The 19,441-nt window shown below is 41.7% G+C and overlaps 1 protein-coding gene and 1 long non-coding RNA gene across 5 annotated transcripts in view; one reads left to right on the forward strand and one right to left on the reverse strand.

Annotated features, from left to right (window-relative positions):
* Positions 1-18,097, forward strand: part of LOC138771447 (NACHT, LRR and PYD domains-containing protein 3-like) — a 58,992-nt gene extending 40,895 nt beyond the window's left edge. For 3 of the 4 annotated variants that reach the window (XM_069951145.1, XM_069951146.1, XM_069951147.1), the window contains 5 exons: positions 424-2,122; positions 3,285-3,455; positions 7,590-7,760; positions 11,278-11,448; positions 15,093-18,097. In XM_069951145.1, the coding sequence (XP_069807246.1) occupies positions 424-2,122; positions 3,285-3,455; positions 7,590-7,760; positions 11,278-11,448; positions 15,093-15,180 (2,300 nt within the window). In that variant the 3' untranslated portion in view covers positions 15,181-18,097. The remainder of the gene's footprint in view (positions 1-423; positions 2,123-3,284; positions 3,456-7,589; positions 7,761-11,277; positions 11,449-15,092) is intronic. The other variant, XM_069951148.1, reaches the window with a different exon arrangement.
* Positions 367-19,440, reverse strand: LOC138771450 (uncharacterized). The gene is made up of 3 exons (XR_011359619.1): positions 19,320-19,440; positions 18,945-19,139; positions 367-3,441 (listed from the first exon to the last, which is right to left on the reverse strand). It is a non-coding gene; the product is annotated as an uncharacterized lncRNA (long non-coding RNA).
* Position 19,441: the final 1 nt, after the last annotated feature.

Here is a 19,441-nt window from a genome sequence, read left to right on the forward strand (position 1 = left end):
GCTGACGCTCAAACTTTGCCTTCCCACCTGTGCCCTTCTATGCTGTTTAGCTTCTCCTGTTGCTTTCCAGATTGTCCACTACATCATCTTTCCTGACCTTTCTATATTTGACTATGCCTTTGCCTCATCCCTGTTACAGTTATTACTCTACTGTTGCCAATCCAGCCTGCCCCTTTCCGTGGAGTACACCAGCCGTGTCAATTCTTTGGGTGGAGGGCGGGTTGAGCTTGAGAATATCATTGAGTCTATGGAAAAGGCAGAACTTCAAGCGGAGTCCACCACACGGCCTCTGCTTGAAACGTCCGCAAATATTCCATAGTGTCAACAAGGAAATAAATGTTAAATGCGTAATTATTACAGATCCTGTAGAAACTACTTCTTTTGTTTCAGCATCTTGACTTCTTTATTGTCTTTTTTCTACAGACTTTCAGAATTGTCACAAGAAACATTTACATGAAAAAAACGAGAGACTTATAGAGAATAAGCCTCCAAAATGTAACCAGGAGAAGGAAAGTTTTCCATTGTATAAACGTTATGTGAACCTCATCATTGTCTCTACTAAAAACTTTAGGGAACGCACTGAGAATGAACTCATAGAGACCGGAGTAAAACATGAGGAATATTTAAAGAAAACTCAAAAAGAATTACAACGCATTTCTCCCAACAAGATTTTCCGCTGGTGCCACCTGTCAAGAAGTGTGCCACACATGGTGATGGTGAGCGGAGTGCCGGGGGTAGGGAAGACCACGCTGATGCAGAAGTTTGTCTATGACTGGGTGAGGGGCGATCTCTATCAAAGATTCTCCTTTGTCTTCTTTTTCAAATTCCGAGAACTCAACAGAATGAAGAAAATAAGTCTGGAGACCATGATCCTCCAACAATACCCGGATCTGGAGAAGCAGATCCAGGTCATCTTAGAAGATCCAGAAAAACTTCTCTTCATATTTGATGGATTAGATGAAAGCAATCATACAATGGATTTCACATCACGTGACCTGTGCTCTAATCCTAGACAGCACGGACATTGTGGTCAGATTGTAGTTAGTTTACTGAGGAGGTCTCTACTTAATGGTTGTTCAGTCCTGATGACCAGTCGTCCAACCAAACTGGCATCAATAGATTGTACAGTCTTCCAGAGAATAGTAGAAATCACTGGATTTTCTCCAGAAGAACGACAGACGTACTTTGAAAATTTCTTCCCTGACCCTGATCTGGCAGAAAAGGCTTTTACTTATGTGAAGCAGAATAACACATTGTACACGTTCTGTTACCTCCCGTCCTACTGCTGGATCATCTGTACAGTGTTATCCAGGAGCTTCCAGACAACAAGTAGTGACCAGTCGCCATCATTATTACCCAAAACAGTCACCCAGCTCTTTGCTATATTTGTCGCCAACATTCTGGCCAATCACAGCCTGGACAAGAGTGACGCTCAGAAGGTCCTGCAGTCCTTGGGATGGATGGCAGAATATGGAGTCATGAATCATATGATTATTTTTGATGATCGAGAGCTAGGTTCTTTCCATGTGGACAATAAGTCGAAGCTCTTATCAAGTTTTCTGATGGAATCGGAGGAGCCTGTGTCCTATTCCTTCTTACATCTCACTGTTCAGGAGTTCTTGTCTGCATTGGTGCATTATACTGATTATTCTTCAAAACAATTACAGAAGTCACTAAAAGAAGCAAAATCCTTTTCTGATGGACGTGGTGAAATATTTCTCCGTTTCCTGTGTGGTCTATCAGATGGCTCTACGAGGTCAATACTGAGCGGAATCTTGGGCAAGCAAGCAGTTCAGACTTCTATAGATGTCATCACTTGGCTAAAGAACTTTATTCAAGTAGAACAGGGGATTGTGAAAAGTGAAGAAAATAACCAACGTCTACTCAGGACATTCTTCTATCTCTTTGAAACCAGAAATAAGCCTCTAGTGCAGGAATCATTAAAATCCCTCATGCGTTTAGACCTTTCTAGGGTTCGCATGTCGGCTCTAGACTGCACAGTGTTAGCATTTATTCTGGACAGTTGCACAAATATAAAAGTACTTAACTTATCTGAATGTTTCCTAGACAATGCTGGATTAGAAAAACTTGCACCAGCTTTACAGAACCTCCAAAATCTCAGGTAAAATAGTATTTCACTTGTATATTTCTGTGGTATTAAATGGGTCCTATTACTTAAAAAAATATAGGGGGACATTTATCAAACTAATTGTGCCCGTTTTTAGTCTAATATATCTAGTTTGGGCTCAAAATAAATCTAATATAAATTTATGAAGATTTTTTAGACAAGACTATCCAAATTAGATGCGACTTTTTGAATTAGATTTTTTTGTTGTTAATTAGATCGAAAGTGCGCCAGAATTCTTTTTTAGCTAAATTTATTAACTGCACAATTTTTTTTATAAATCGCATATATTGGCGCATCGCTACGTCTGCTCCAGGTGAATTTATTAGACTAATTAAAAGACCATTATTTTTAATACACATTTACTATGCTATTAGACAATTTACATAAATTTGACTAAACACATTAGATTGGAAATTATGCCAAAACATCTTTGACAAAATCGTGTTTTTAGATTTGTTAGTAAATATTCCCCTTATTTTTTACATATTGTAAAGACAAATCAAAAGTTTTGATCAAATGGTGTTTGAGTGTTTAGGCTCAGATAATCACTCAAAGGATCTGGGAGAAGGTAATGCTAAACCCATTCTCCGCCAGCATTGTGCCATGTGATCGTGAAATGAACTGGCTTATTCTAGTGATTGGTCGGAGTCTGAACAAAACTATCGACATATCATTTTTTTTTAAAGTGACTCCTACTTAAATACAGCAAGTTTTTGCAAACCCCACCTGAACTGAAGACAAAAAGTGTGTTGTTTGTGGAAGTAAGTGACCATGTTTTTCTAAAACTGGATAACCCCTTAAGCCCTTTTGTGACTGCCCAGGCGGCTTTCTTCAGCGGTCACTATTGGGCTTTATTCTGTCCGCATCAGCTTTTTACGGCAGGGACAGAATAAATGCTTCTGCTGCTAATAGCGCAGGAGATAAGGACATTACTCATGGATTTTGTATTTCTAGAACACGAAACTGGTGTTTGTGGACATATTATATAGCTACCGCCATTCCTGACATCCTCCACATACAAGAGGTGGCTTCTAGTGATGACATTTATGGATGTTAATAACAGCCAGGAGAAAATCTTCTCTCCACATTCATAATCTACAGATTTTATGCTAATGTTTTGTGGATGTGTCACTTACATCTCATCTTGTTGTTACAGATTGGATAGTAATAATCTACCATACACTTCTTGCAACACGTTGGCATATGTAATAAGGAACTGCCAATCCTTGAAGATTCTTGTCCTTGATAATAACCATCTGTCTGGTCCTCACTTCAGTGACTTGATGGACGCTCTGTCCTGTCCAGCCTGCACGCTAGAGGAATTACAGTGAGTATAAGAGATGTGTACAGGACTGAACCATGTGCGGCATACATTATACATGGATTTTACGCTCTGCACCATTGCTATATCTATGAAATAAACTGCTGACTGCACCTTATTTTGTGATTTATCTACTAATGCCTGATTTTCTCATTTTCTTATATCACTTCTTCTATCCATGTCATATAATGGAGGTGGTAAAAAAAATCTATCATTATTGAAAAATACAGCATTTTACCCATATAATGATAACTTACTAGTAACAGTACTGCGGTGTACATTGTTTCATCACATCACAGTCTGACAAGTAGCAAATTACATGCTCCATTGTGTATATAGGACTACTGTCAGTATTTCCTGTGAGGCTGACTTAAAGTGTCACTGTCGTTAAATTTTTTATTTTTTTTGCAGAAATCAATAGTCCAGGTGATTTTAAGAAACTTTGTTTGTGGGTTTATTGGCCAAATCTGCCATTATCTGCATGTAAAAAGCCTTTTCCCATGTCCCCCCTCCTCTCCTTTCTGTCATCCACTCCTCAGAATCAGGAAATCTCGACTGTTTTTTCATCAGTCGGTTCTGTCTGTTCTATGAAGAGGGAAGGGGGAAGGAGCAGGATTAGACGGCAGCTGAGAGCCGAGAACAAAAGATTGCATAGTGGGGGGAGCTATTCACAGTGCTATTCAGAGGTCAGAGAGGTCAGTGGTGACTATCAGAAGAGAGAACTTGTGATGTGAATGTAAATTAACTCTTTGTTATCCTGTTTTGCTTCCTCTACTTTCTCTCCCCATAAGAAAACCATAAAGACAGGGGGAGAGCTTCAAACTGCTTTTTCATGATAAAAATTCATTTACAAGTTTCTTAAAATCACCTGTACTATTGATTTCTGCAATAAAATTTTTAACGACGGTGACACTTTAATATAAAGAAATGTAAAGAAGTGCATCAGCACCTATCAGCTCCCCCTGGCAAGCTCTTAGAATCCTATTCTTACCACCCAGCTCTATCTGTATGTCTGCCTTTTCAAATGGACCTGGAGAGCAATAATATAGTAACTGAATCCATATGATAATTATCTCCGTAGATACAGAACTGATTTATACTGCCTGTCCGAGAATGAAGAATTTCAGAAAAGTTAGATCATGATGCAAAAGTGGCATTTATTTATGAATGTTATCACACATCTGTCAATATTCTAAACTGATAATACATGTTCATAGTCATTGGGAAACATTTAATTAACCCCTTCACACCAGCCATACCGCTATATACATTCCTACTGCCGATGCCCCATGCAGTTGGAACATCTATAATAGTGTCTGGTGTGGAGGGGTTTTAATGTGTGCAGAGCTGCTTCAATGTGAGCACCCCTCAACGCACTAATGTGCCAGGAACCGGGCATAATGACAGGCAGCAGTGATTGAGCTACTGTCTGCCATTAACCTCTTAAATTCTGCGATCTATAGTGAACGTATACTTTAAGGGTGTCAGTGACAAGAGCAGTACATGTCACTGACTGATCGATGTCACTGCATGGTTTCTGATCACTTTCCCTGACAAACAGAGACATAATACTTACCTCCATTCTGTTGGATCTGCAATCTTCTTATAGAGTCTGCCACATGGTGCAAAGTGCTGATAACACTGATTAAAGTATCACTGGTTTTGTTTTTACAGGCAATTTTAAGAAACTTTGTAATTGGGTTTATTAGGCAAATATGCCATTATCTGAATTTACTGCTCATTACACAGCGGAACCTGTGTGAAAGCCGCTATTCAGAGGTCAGAGAGGTCAGTGCTGACTTTAGAGGAGATAGCTCGGTGATGTAGCTGTAAATTAACTCTTTGTTGTCCTGTTTTGGTGCCTCATCTCTCTCAATCCCTCCGCTCTCCATAAGAGAACCATGAAGATAGGGGGTGGTGCTTCAAATTGCTTTTTTATGATAAAAATGCATTTTTCGGGTAATAAACCCAATTACAAAGTTTCTTTAAATCACCTGTGCTGTTGTTTATTAGGCAAATATGCCATTATCTGCATGCAAAAAGACTTCCCCCCCCCTCCCTCCTCTCTCTAATTTGCTACTTATTATCAGGAAATCAGTCGAGCCCTGTCTGTTCTATGGAAAGGGGAGGGGGGAGGAGGGAGATTAGTCGGCAGCAGAGAGCAGAGAACAAAGGATTACACAGCTGGACCTGTGTGAAAACCTGAGTGACAGTTACACTTTAGGCTATGCACTGGCATAGAATTGATCAGTGAATGCAATATAATAATTGCAGGTAATAGTTCCCTAGGGTGACTAATAAAGTATATAGAAAAATAATAAAAATGTTTTAAAAAAATACTAAAAAAAAAAAAAAACCTCCCCAATAAAAAGTTTTAATCACCCCCTTTCACATTTTACAAATAAAAAAAATGTAAAAAGAAAACAACAACAGCAAAAAAATTGTTATCATAGCATATAACGATATTGTTCCCATGCGGCGTAAATGAAAAGAGGGGGGGGAAACACCAGAATTGCTGAACTATAGACTATGCTGCAAAAAATAATGCCTCCAACCAGCCCTGTTATGGCTTTTGGAAGGAGGAGGATAGCGCTGCTTCAATGTGACCTGGACATCCGTGCATCAATGACCTTTTCTGGAAGAAATCATCTTACACACTGATATATTTTGAGTACATGTGGGGCATGATGGATTTTCTGTAACTGCGGGATTGCGGTCGGGGCAGGATTAACAATTACCCCATATGCTGATTTCCTGTCAGAATGGAGTTATCTGTAATGGCGGCACCCGCAGCTGTTTCCTCAGTATAATATATGGAAGCTGTGATATAACTGCTCAGCCCTGGATATTATCCACATTGTAAGCTATATGCCCTGTCCATCTCACATCACAATGCTTAGCTCCGCATTAGAGCCACCTTGTTTAGTCTTTTTACTGTCTGTTTTTTTGTAACAATCTGTGAGACAAGATGGAGGCTTCTTTCTCTCAGTCTATCTCCTTCAGTTTACCTTAAACAAACATGGATGATGATGATCTCTCTCTTTGTCTACCTGAGAATAAATAGGTTACTCCAGACTTACACAATAGACTTACTTTCCTCTCATAATCCTCCTGATAGGACTGACATCTATCCTGCTCCATATTTTACCTCACACACAGTGCGACCTTATTCGCTATGCCACTGTGTCTAACATGGGGGGTGCTAACTAACTAGAGATATGCCAAGCATGGGGGATGCTATCTACTGGGAGGGGGGTGTAAGTAACAGGCTGATTACCTACTACATTGGGAGATAATCCATACTTGGGGGGAGGGGCTATCTGCCAGGGGGATACTACATACTGGGGGGCTTACTATTTGGTAGTTACCTGCAGGGGATGCCCACCTATCAGTATATCCACTATATTTAATTTGCTTTGCTACATTAGCTTTAATACTTTGAGTAGGTACCCACGTTCCTGTGTTTAGATTTTGGTTTTCCTTACTGTCCTTGGACATTGCCCCGCTCTCTTGCCATTCCACTCAGTAGTAGCTGAAGCTTAGAGGGAACATTGGTCGTGAGCCCTCTGTGTATCCCCTATCGGCGTCATGACATATACGTCATGGGTTGTTGAGGGGTTAAGACTTGAATAGGACAATCCTCCATGATGTACAAAGGTTGGGTCCCTTCTTTATCAGTAGTTGAGTACAGCAGCAGCCTGAGGTTAAAACCTTTTAGAAAAAGCCTCTGATGGCTGAGTAGGAGGGAGTAAGCTGCCAATCATCCTCTCACCCACTCACAAGTAATAAAACATACTTAGAATTTCAAAGTTCTGGCTGTGGAAGGAACAACAGTTAATGCCATCTTATGGTCAAAAGCATTACTGCACCCTACCTACAGATGCACAGGACAATTCAACAAAACATACATTCAGTGCCAACTGAAGACTTGAGACCCAGCAGTGGCACATGGGTTCTGGGACACTGCATATGGATCTGATGTCTGTAGCTGTCAATATCACACACAAGAGGTGGCTTCTAGTGATGACATTTATGGATGTTACTAACAAGCGGGGACATTTTCTCTCCACATTCACAATCTATAGATTTTATTCTAATGCTCAATGGACACGTCACTGAAAAATAATTTTATTTTTACAGTTTGGCTCATAATGACCTATTAGATGCTTCCTGCACCCAGTTGGCATCTGGATTAAGGAATAACCGGTCCCTGAGAAAACTTGTCCTATCTCATAACCGTCTGTCTGGTCCTCACTTCAAAGACTTGATGGACGCTCTGTCCAGTCCAGGATGCAGGATAGAGAAATTGCAGTGAGTATAAGAGATGTGTACAGGACTGAGCCATGTGCGGTACAAGTTATATATGGAATTTTATTCTTTTTATTTTATGCTCCAAAGGTTTTACCAAATTAACTGTTTGCACTTCAAGGTATCCTGTCATCACTTTCATGCTGGCTGAAGCAAAAGTCATCATGGTGGTCCCGGATGGTGTCTCCTTGCTGACCTTGATTGAGAAATCTCTCCCAGTATAGGAAGATAAGGAAATCTATCAATTAAAGTCAGTGAAATTGTGAGGAGCCCCAGTAGACTGTCCCAGTGACTCATGGGACTCCTTTTAATGTTGACATAGTATAAAGTTTTTGTTACTTGTAGGAACTGTAGTGTCTATTTAAAGTGTCACAGCTCTGAGCTCTGATTACAGCTGTCACCCAGTGTCTGTAATCCCTTTGTTCTCTGCTTTCTGCTGCTGGCTAACTCTCTCCTTCCTCCTCCCCCCTCCCCTCTCTATAGGAACAGACAGAGTGTGACTCATGCAACTCATGCAAGTCACAATTTCCATATTTTTTGCAGTAGATGGAAAAGAGGAGGGAGGGGGGGACCTGGGAAAAGGCTTTTAAATGCAGATAATGGCATATTTGGCTAATAAACCCAATTACAAAGTTTCTTAAAATCGCCTGGACTATTGGTTTCTGCAAAAAAAAAAAAAAAATACGGCAGTGACTCTTTAACCCCTTAACGACATCGGGCGTAAATTTACGCCCTGATGCCGGTAAGGGAGTTCAGAGCGGGGCCGCGTGGCGCTGAACCGCGCCGGTCCCGGGTGCCGCGTGTAGTCCGGGACCGTAGGTATTAGCGGGCACGGTCCGATCGCCGTGCCCGCTAATACAGTAATCAGATGCAGCTGTCAAACATGACAGCTGCATCCGATTACCGGACGCAGCGTCATCCCTGGTGTCTAGTGGGGAGATTGCTCCTCCGGGATGTTATCCCGGAGGAGCGATCTCCGTAACTGAAGCCGGCCGGGGACGCGTCCAAGATGGCGCCGTCCCCGTCTCGGCACTCGTTTGCAGCCGGAAGTAAACGAATGCCTATCTCATGGATCTCTGCAGCATATCTATGCTGCAGAGATCTCTATGAGAGATCAAAGCACTTATACTAGAAGTCCCCCAGGGGGAATAACCCTAACCCCAGGGGGGCTTCTAGTATAAGTGTAAAAGTTAAAAAAAAAATGTCATTATTAGTAAAAAGCCCCCTCCCCTAATAAAAGTCTGAATCACCCCCCTTTTCCCAGGTTATAAATAAAAGTAAATAAATAAATAAACATGTTTGCTATCGCCGCGTGCGTAATCGCCCGAACTATTAATTAATCACATTCCTGATCTCGCACGGTAAATGGCGTCAGCGCCAAAAAATCCCAAAGTGCAAAATTGCGCATTATTGGTCGCATCAAATCCAGAAAAATTGTAATAAAAAGCGATCAAAAAGTCATATATGCGCAATCAAGGTACCGATAGAAAGAACACATCATGGCGCAAAAAATGACACCTGACACAGCCCCATAGACCAAAGGATAAAAGCGCTATAAGCCTGGGAATGGAGCGGTTTTAAGTGTCGTATATTTGTTGACAATGGTTTAAATTTTTTACAGGCCATCAGATACAATATAAGTTATACATGTTACATATCGTTTTAATCGTAACGACTTGAGGAACATATATAACAAGTCAGTTTTACCCCAGAGCGAATGGCGTAAAAACACATTTCCCCCAAATAAACAAAATGCGTTTTTTTTTTCAATTTCACCACACTTTGAATTTCTTTCTGGTTTCGCAGTGTACTTTATGCAAAAATTCAGCCTGTAATTGCAAAGTACAATTAGTGACACAAAAAATAAGGGCTCATGTGGGTCTCTAGGTGGAAAAATGCAAGTGCTATGGCCTTTTATGCACAAGGAGGAAAAACCGAAAACGCAAAAATGGAAATTTGCTCTGTCCTTAAAGGGTTAATAATACATATAATGCCCCTTTCACTTCATATTTCTGTCCTCATATTAACATAAATTTGTGAAAAAAAATCCAATATATACTTGCCAACCCTGACAAATACCCAATAGTGCCACTTGGCACCCGTAGGCTAATATAAGTGCTCGTGAACAGATAATTGTGAGTTTTCTAATGACAAATCCATTAATTCCATTATAGTCTATAGTCTATAGGTGATGGGTGGCACTGTTAGGCACCCATTTGGTGCACCCATCACCCATAAGGCATAAAGGCTTGCATATGGCATAAAAACCAGTTGAAATCGTTTGGCAATAAATGGATGCTAGGGATGGATGCCATATAAAGAACTGACCTACCATGTTAAAAAATTATATGTTTATCACATAGAAAATATTTTTATGGGACCATTCACCCATCACCCAAAATCATAGAGATAGAAAAAAAAGATTTATAGATCAGGTTATTCAAATACTATGGGGGAGATTTATCAAACATGGTGTAAAGTATAACTGGCCCAGTTGCCCCTAGCAACCAATCAGATTCCACCTTTCATTCCTCACAGACTCTCTGGAAAATTAAAGGTGGAATCTGATTGGTTGCTAGGGGCAACTGAGCCAGTTTCACTTTACACCATGTTTGATAAATCTCCCCCTATGTGTATGTTATTTGTTGTTTTCTAGTTACTTCTAGAAATTTATTATATGTAAAATATTAGGTCTGCATTTTTTATACTTCCAGTTCTTATCAGCTGCTGTATGTCATGCAGGATGTGTTCTTTTCAGTTTGACACAGTGTTCTCTGCTGCCACCTCTGTCTATGTCAGGAAACTATCCAGAGCAGGACATATTTTCTATGTAAACTGCTGCTTTGGACAGTTCCTGCTATGGACAGAGGTGGCAGCAGAGAGCACTGTGTCAGACTGGAAAGAATACACCACTTTCTGCAGGACATACAGCAGCTGATTGACTGGAGATAGACTGGAGATTTCTAAATAGTTGATCTGAATTTTTTCTTCTTCAAAGTATCCCTTTAACCCTTTGCTGAGTACCTGTGCATAGTATAGGTCAAAATCATGTTCTTGCTATGATGCAAACAAAAAGGGATATTTCCCTCTGTTTTCCTTTTCAGATTTCTGTGATCTCCATTGTAGCTCTTTATTACACTCATAATCCTGCTCCTGACTGTCCATACAATCAGAACACCACAACACTGCATTATTGTCAAAGACGCCTGCCTACACCATATAATACAGAGTGGGTTCTCAGGGGGTTAAAAGCTACATAAAAAGGCAAGTACAAAAAGACAGCAATGGAAAAAGGCCGTAAGAAACTTACAACTTTATATAGGTGATAGAGGAAGGTCTGCAATTTCTGACTCCCCCCCCCCCCCCCCCCACACACACACACACACACAGAGGCGGCTTCTAGTGATGACATTTATGAATGTTACTAACAGCCGGTGACATTTTCTCTCCACGTTCATAATTTACAGATTTTATACTAACGCTTTGTGAATAAGTAACTACATCTCTTTTTTTTCCCCAGTTTAACTGGTAATGATCTACAAGACACATCCTGCACCCAGTTGGCATCTTTGATAAGGACTAACCGGTCCCTGAAGAAACTTGTCCTGTCTAGTAATCATCTGTCTGGTTCACACTTCAGTGACTTGATGGACGCTCTGGGCAATCCAGCCTGCAGGATAGATGCCGTAAAGTAAGTATAAGAGATGTAAACAGGACTGAGCCATGAGCAGTACAAATGTAGATGTGTAATCAGCCGATTACAGGACCAGGAATCGAATCCACACCAGAGTATAGTGAGCGCAGAAGTATATAAATTTGCACACAGCTGTGCAGCCAGGAATCATCCAGCGGTAGATGGCATAACAGGCATATATTCTTTATTGCTATTGCGACGCGTTTCGGCCCTATTTCGTCTAACATGGGCCGAAACGCGTCGCAATAGCAATAAAGAATATATGCCTATTATGCCATCTACCTCTGGATGATTCCTGGCTGCACCGCTGTGTGCAAATTTATATACTTCTGCGCTCACTATACTCTGGTGTGGATTCGATTCCTGGTCCTGTAATCGGCTGATTACACATCTACATTTGCTTCTCCCACCGTTGGTGGTGATGTCCCCCAGTACAGCTGCGGAGTATACTCTTTCATGCTACATATAGAGTTGTGCCTAATTTTTGCACAACCTACCCAGGTGAGTGGATCCCTGTAAGATCTTGTTTCCATCCACCTGGCTATCTTTTATCACATGAGGAAGCGCCCCCTGTCTCCCTTCTTCTCATGAGCAGTACAAGATATACATGGTCTACACCTTGATATGTGAGGTCTGTTAGACCCCAACTGGGAAACAGCCCTTAAGCCGCTATGGGGCCATCAGGGTAGAATAGTCGACATTCCATGTCACAACCAACTTGGAACAAATAAGAATCAGAACCAAAACCGATGTCAGATACAGCCAGGGTTTATGGAAAAGGTGGGCACCACCAAAATACAGCCAGGGTACACAACTGAGAGAGCAAAGCATAAACAAGACAGAACCGTAGGGAGATACCTTAAACAAGCCGAGGTCACGCAAAAGTACAAAATCAGACAGACCTAAACCAAAGTCATGGAAAACAAACAAGAGGTCTGGGCATACAGAGTCAGGCTATGTTCACACTGCGTACGATTCCGGCCGTAGTTCTTACACCGCCGTACATGTGTGGCTGAAACTATGGGCGTGGGAAAAATAGACATGCGCCGGATGCGTACGCACCGCGAACATACGCCCGTAGTACAGTTATGCTTCCTAGCTTGTTTCGTAGCGATCTGAGGCAGGTCATTTACTTGGAAATCTTTGCCCAGCCCAGTAAGACTCACAGAACCTTTGGGATCGAAAAATCAAGTTAAATTTGACTGAAATAAGTACTTCATATGGGACCGCACTGAAATCCACGGCCGTGAGTTTGAACATTTCCGTCCTCAAACAATGGTCTTGTTCATTTTTCATGGCGCCATATACGATCCGGCCGTAAGCTCATACGTAGTGTGCACTGTGCGGGCGTATATCGTATACTTCCCAGCGAACGCATCAACCTCAAAACTATGTGCGTATATTTGCGGTTCGCACTACGAGCGGAAATATACGTAGTGTGAACATAGCCCCAAGGTAGGGATATAAGGTTTACTAGAGTACAGGGCAAAACCACAGCACAGGCACAGCTAGCAGATATGAGTATGTTTAAATGGAGGGCCCAGACACCACCCATACAACTGATTGTTGGGGCCTCCTGGCTCTCCTATTGGCCCATGTGGCCTGTCACTCCAGGAGGCTCTTGCAGAACATCTCCCTAGGTGTGCAAGGCTCATGAATTTTCAGCTGCAGAGCATTGCTCCTTGCTGACTGGCAGCTGTCCAGGTAACTAAATCCTGACAGATGCCATGGAAGATTACCAACATTCTGACCATGGGGGGAAGAAACAGATCATTTTCTCTAATTGAACCCAGAGTCTCCTTGTCAGTCTACAGGCCAGTAGATCAAGGGCAGGCTTGCATGAACGATCACCAGGTCTCAAGAATCCAAAAAGTGTGCAGTAGGCAGTAATGCCACGAGTCCTGGGTTGGTTGTTGGGTTGCCTATAGTTCTGGCAATGTCTTTCTGGAGTTACAACCTCCAGGACACCCCCTCAGGCATAGTTAGTTGCGTTCACCACCATTTTTGGGTTAAGGTGGTCTGGGAAGGTTCAGTTTAGTTTTTAGTGTAAAGTATGCGGTTGTTTTCTAGGATAAAGCCAGAGTTGTTTGGTAGATGGATTAATTGTGATGTGTGATTCTCAATGGGTTGTGTTAGCAGAGAGCAGTTATACAAAGAAGGTGATGGACAAAGTAAAATTAGTGGACGCACTGAAAGTAACGGGTGTGATTGCTTTGAAGGTCTCTTAGAGGCCAGATTGAAGAATGAGTTTAACCTTGATCAGGTTAAATTGGACAAAGGTAAAGAGTGTAGAAGGAGTGCCCAAGGTATAGATCGATCGCCTTAACTTTCTCAAACTGGTTGCAGGTTTTTTATGTAGAGGAGAATGTCACAAGGGAGAAGGCTCCGTGAAATTGCTCTGCACTGGTCCGTCATCTCAATTCAATAAGAAACACTTTAAGGGTTTATTGAGATGATTTATTGAAGAATGATATAAGCAGAAAGAACTGCCCCTTTTAAGAATTAGCTCATGAGGACATCAGTCTTGGCCTATATCTATAGAGCAAATCAGCATTGGGTGACTTTGGGTTAGCAGTACGACAGTAGGCGTGTTGGCAGAAAAAGATCACCTGGTCCATCTGGTCTCTGGGCTCTTATATAATTGTGTTCAGAGAAATGTATAATGCATTTGGCACAAGTTTTGGATAAAAGTTGAATGTTCTAGATGCAGGGCTGGAGAGAAGCCCATGGCCATTCCAAAGGTTAAAAAGAAAATCAACTTCAGGGACCATGGAACAGGTTTCATGTGTCTCAGGGGGTCTCGCTAGTGTCTCACACCTCATCCAAATAGGCAGGCAGCTAGGTTTGCTTTTGTATTCCATGTTTGTCACCTCCCCGAGCAGCTTTGGTATGACTAAAGTCAAAGAGAAATTGATTGAAAGAGGCCTAGTAGGGATGGTTGATAGGTACTTAGGATGAGCCTCTAGTTGAAAGATAAGGGAGGTGATTGTTTCCCTTTAGGCCTCCCCTACATGTTTTACCTATTACCAGCATACTCAGGGGATATATAGACTCTTATACCCAAAGAACAATTTATTTCATTTGTCATTCATCATATCCAGCAGACATGTCATTGACTTCCTCTTTGCACTACATCTTAACCTTCTTTTGATGTGGCAATGGCATGTGTTGAGAGATATCAGCGCGGACCTTTAAGCAAAGTTAGCCATTAGGGCTACCTTTTATCTGTTACCTATTCATCCAGTTTTTGTTTGGTGCGGTATTGGTAGCATGCATAATGTTTTGTACATTTTTGTCTCCCAGTAGGCTTCTCAATTTTTTGTTCCTACTTTGAGATATTTAGTATCCTTCTGGTTTGAGTGGTGAGTTCAGAGTCCTAGCATGTAGCCATGTTACACGTTCTAGATGGTTTTCTGTTTCTGAGAACCCTGGGCATGCATATGTACAAGGTGTATGACATTGTGTGTAGCTTTGTCATCCTTTTAGCTCCAGAGAAAACTAATGGCTTTGGTCATTTAGTTTTTAGGGATGGTCATAGATTTCACAAGACTGTAGAGACCCCGATCGCTGACTAATCTGAGGTCATGAGAGAATCCGTACAGTACTGTGTTACCAATAACGGGTTCTGTGTTTGGTTCTAGCTTGGAGCACAATGGATTGTCCGAGGAAGAGAAGAAAGAAATAAAAAAGCTGAAAGGATACAAACCAAATATGAAGATACATCACTGAACAAACAGCGAAGAGGAGAGAATAAGAGGAGAGGAGCAGCTAAGAGGAGAGGATAAGCCTGACATTCACAACAAGAAAACAGATACAATATGAATGTAAAGAATAACTCTAAAGCCAATGACGTTCAGTAATAATGTTCTGGGCCAATATGTATAAAATAGTCTAAAATAATCCAATGGGGCATGGCCTGCGTGGCTAAGAGACAGGGCGTTTTCCACTGAACTCTCATCCTCACTTTGGCTAACTTACAGTTTCCCACCCACCATCGGCCCCCTAAGCCACCGATTCCCTTAGACCCTCTCCGACATACCCAGACGATCCAGCCAAGGGGTCACATTTGGGTTACTGAGGCCTACTCAGTTCGGCAGCCTCAAGAGCCATCCATAAACCACCCAGCACTTCCGATCAGCACAAACACCCAAGAGTTGCTGGGTACAGACATTGGAGGAGTCACAACCATCTTGGAAGCAGCCATCGGCAGACCCCAGCAGAGTCTGTGCGGCAACTACTCCCCTTACTCATACCTTCCCTGGACTGCTGACTGGCTAAAGACATATGTGTAAACATAAGGAGTATTGTGTTATACTTAAAAGTGTAACTGTCAATTAAAGTGAATGTGTCACCTAAATTTTCTTCTGCTGATTAGAGTCAGATGCTTAAAGATATTTTACTCCAATCTGTTTCTGTTTTATGACTGTACTTTTTTAATTTCACTTTTTGTACATTGTTATGGGGGCTGTCATCTCGCCTGTTCTTAACAGCCTTTAGTGACATGCTTTACAGCAAAACTGACCCCATCCCCTTTAGATGAATGTGAGACATTACTGAGCATGCTCTGTGACCTATAAAGAGGTCATCTCACAGGGAGCTGCTATTATCTACTGGTGTCACATGATGCTGTGATGCAATATAGATCACTTTACAGCAGCCTCCTCTTATCACCACAACAGGAAGTCTCCGCTTAGTTTTAGCCCCAGTGGTGAGAATGAAGACTGCGAGGTTTCAAGATTGTTATATACAGAGCCGGGCAGATGTGCAGAATTTTCTTTTTTAGACACATATACACACACATACATACATACATACAGTCACATATGTACATACACACAAGTACAGACATACATTCAGGCGCATATACACATACATACAGAAACTCACACACACTATATATACTGCTTACACAAACACACACTGTATATACTTCTAACACAGACACATATAGGCACACTGTATATATATATATATATATATATATATATATATACACTGCTAACACTGGCACACATTTAGCCTCTGATCCTGTTTTCTCTATGTGCGTGTAAGAGCAGCAGTTATACTGAACAAAGTTCCTGCACTGATTTAAGCAGGATCGGAGGCAGGTGGTGCCCCCTTCCTGCTGGGAATGCACAGCTCGCACACCCCTAAGGTCGGCCCTGATTATATAATATATGCAGTGTCCCACCACCGGTGTTGCTTATGGTTATACCATTCGAAAAAGTCTGCACTCTAAGTAAACTGTGGTCATGAAGCAGTACCAAAGTTTTGCCACAAGATGTCACTATTCTATGTAATGGTACTTATGTTTTGAACAGCTGTAGGTAACCAAAGAGTTATTGCTTATTGTGATCTGTACGCCAATGAATACCTTCTCTTTCTCTCTACCTATCTCTGAGCTCCTTTCTTCTATGCTTTTCTTCCCCACCACTCACAGGGGTTGTTACATCACCTGTAGGAAGTCGTCATATTGGGTGAGGAAGCATACACCCACACCTAGTCAGTCTTAGCCACGTTTCTGAGCAGAGAGGAAGCAAGATTAGTTGGTCCCTATCATGGTCCATCTGAACCCTGGCTTTGCCAGGTCCCCACTCCAGAGCTACACTCTGCAGTCTTAGTCTAGTTGTTGAACAGAGCAGACGTATATGGGAGACTTAGACACCCTTTTCTTGAAGGCAGCACTTCCACACACTATGCAGTGTTAGGCTACTCAAGGGAGAGGACAAGTTGGAGAAAACCCCAACCCACACCGAGAACCAGTCTAAGAGTGAAGGACAGTATCCTGATAAAAGGAACTGATCCGGATAGAGCAAAGTTGCTAGAAGCCTACATACTCTATCTCGCAGCATAGGTGTCACCAGGGAACCTTGGCCACACTGCTCAACCCAGGTAACAGGGTCTGGGGCTTGTGTCACCCTCTAGGACAGGTCGCCCGACACTGGTGGGCAAAAGGTGGTATAAAGACAAGAAGTCAAAACACAGGCACAAGTAAACGACTTATCAAGTCTTCAGTATTCTACTTCTTCTTCTTCTAACAGAGCACACTTCTACCCTGGGTTGGGACTCTTACAACATCCTCCTCTCCCCTACTCTGAACCTGCAGTCTAAACTCCTCTCTACGGTTCTAAATTCTCTGCACAAGCTCCTCTCAACTACTCACCGCTCTCCTACATGAAAGGTCCTCAGTGCAGTTCCCATCTTGTCAGGTTTACAGTCTACTATCAACTATTGTACAAAGTATTCCTATAGTACATCTATTTATGCTAATGGGTTTCAGTGGTTATTTCTCCAGCACCTTCACAGTGGACGATACATTCTTGGGTCATCTCCTCTTTCTGTGGGTGGTGGTACCGATAGTCCGGGTGGGTCACAACTCCACTCCGGACCACCATGAAAAGTACCCAAGGGACCCCCTCACAGCCCGACAGGTCACCAACCAAAGGGGAAAGGGGTATGGCTAGCCTCCCTAAACTAAAAGCAGGTGTGCCACCATACCTGTGTGCCCAACCGGCACTGGCATCCCGACAGTATACCATCTGACTAAGCTATATTCCGACCAACCACCACAGAAGTGGCGTCACACGTTACCATCTAAGCAAGTGACCGGTGGAGCACACACCACATATAGATAGACAAAAGAAAATTTAGAAAAAATTGTCACCAAAAATTCTTTAAAAATATGTTTAACATAAAAATATTATTTACATAATGTCATTTTCTGATGACACTGTCCCTTTAAATGTCACTTTTCAGAAATTGATAAGTATCAATAGTATAGAATAGTATAGGGGTTTGCGACATCATTGCCATGGGTAAGCACGTGTCTTGATTCAGGCTGATAACCTATTATAGGTTGGGTATATTTATGCCTAGGAAGCCTGGGAGGCTATGTGGGTACACTACATAGGTGATAACAGTGATCTTCATGCTTACCATTATTGATGTACACTAATATGATTTTTTAAGTACTGTGGCAATGAGTTGCTTTTTTCTATTGAATTTTCCTTGCACTATATGTAAATTTTGGGTGTAGATTTTAAATCATGCTAATAAATTTCATGCAATATTTTGTATCATATCCTTTTTGTATGTGTAAATGACAGTATTTATGGGCTATTTGTAATAGTATTTATGGACTATAAAAAAAATTAAGGGTCATCAATTCCGCTAGATGGAAACCGCAAAATACTATATTTTATATTAGTGTCCATTGGAACTATTGTGTATAAAAAGTATCAATAGTACAAGCGATTTTAGAAAACTCTGTAATAGGTTGTATTAAGCAAAGAATTCCCTTCTGTACTCAAAAAGCAGTTTTCCTACATCTCCCCCTCCCTCACTTCACAAGAAGCAGAATTTCTGAGTCCATTATGCTCTATGGAGGGGGGAGGGGTCGAGGGGATGAATGAGCACGGAGAGGAGAAAAGGCAGCCCTGCAAAACACTACATCCTGCAATCCTCTCTCACCAAGCTCCCAGATAAGCACTGACCTTTCTGACCTGTGAATCCAGAGGTTTAGATGCCCAGACAGTCTCCAAACTGTACAGCTGCTTCTCTGCTCTTCCTGCTCATTCATCCCCCTCGGCCCCTCCCCTTCTATAGGTTGTAATAGGATACAACAAACCAGTCTTCACTTTGCTTCTCTGTAATGGAGAATTTCTTAAAATCACTTGCACTATTGATTCCTGCAACAACAAAAAATTAAGTCAGATACACTTTAACACATCTGCTTGTTAATATCCATCTCTATACATCCTATGCATTTTATTGTATGGATTTTTAAGCATACCAATAAAGACTGATATAGTAATGACCTGTATGTACTGCTGCATTGTACTAGTGTAGTGTGCCCTTTACCTACTTACTTGCTGTGGTATAGGCGTGCAGTGCGAACCTCCAGGCAGGTGATCTTGAAGATCATTTCCTTGTACATAACGACAAGGTAATATGATCCGTATACTTGTACTTTGATTCTTGTGACTTAAGA

Source organism: Dendropsophus ebraccatus, chromosome 13 (assembly GCF_027789765.1).
Source record: "Dendropsophus ebraccatus isolate aDenEbr1 chromosome 13, aDenEbr1.pat, whole genome shotgun sequence".
Lineage (NCBI taxonomy): Eukaryota > Metazoa > Chordata > Amphibia > Anura > Hylidae > Dendropsophus > Dendropsophus ebraccatus.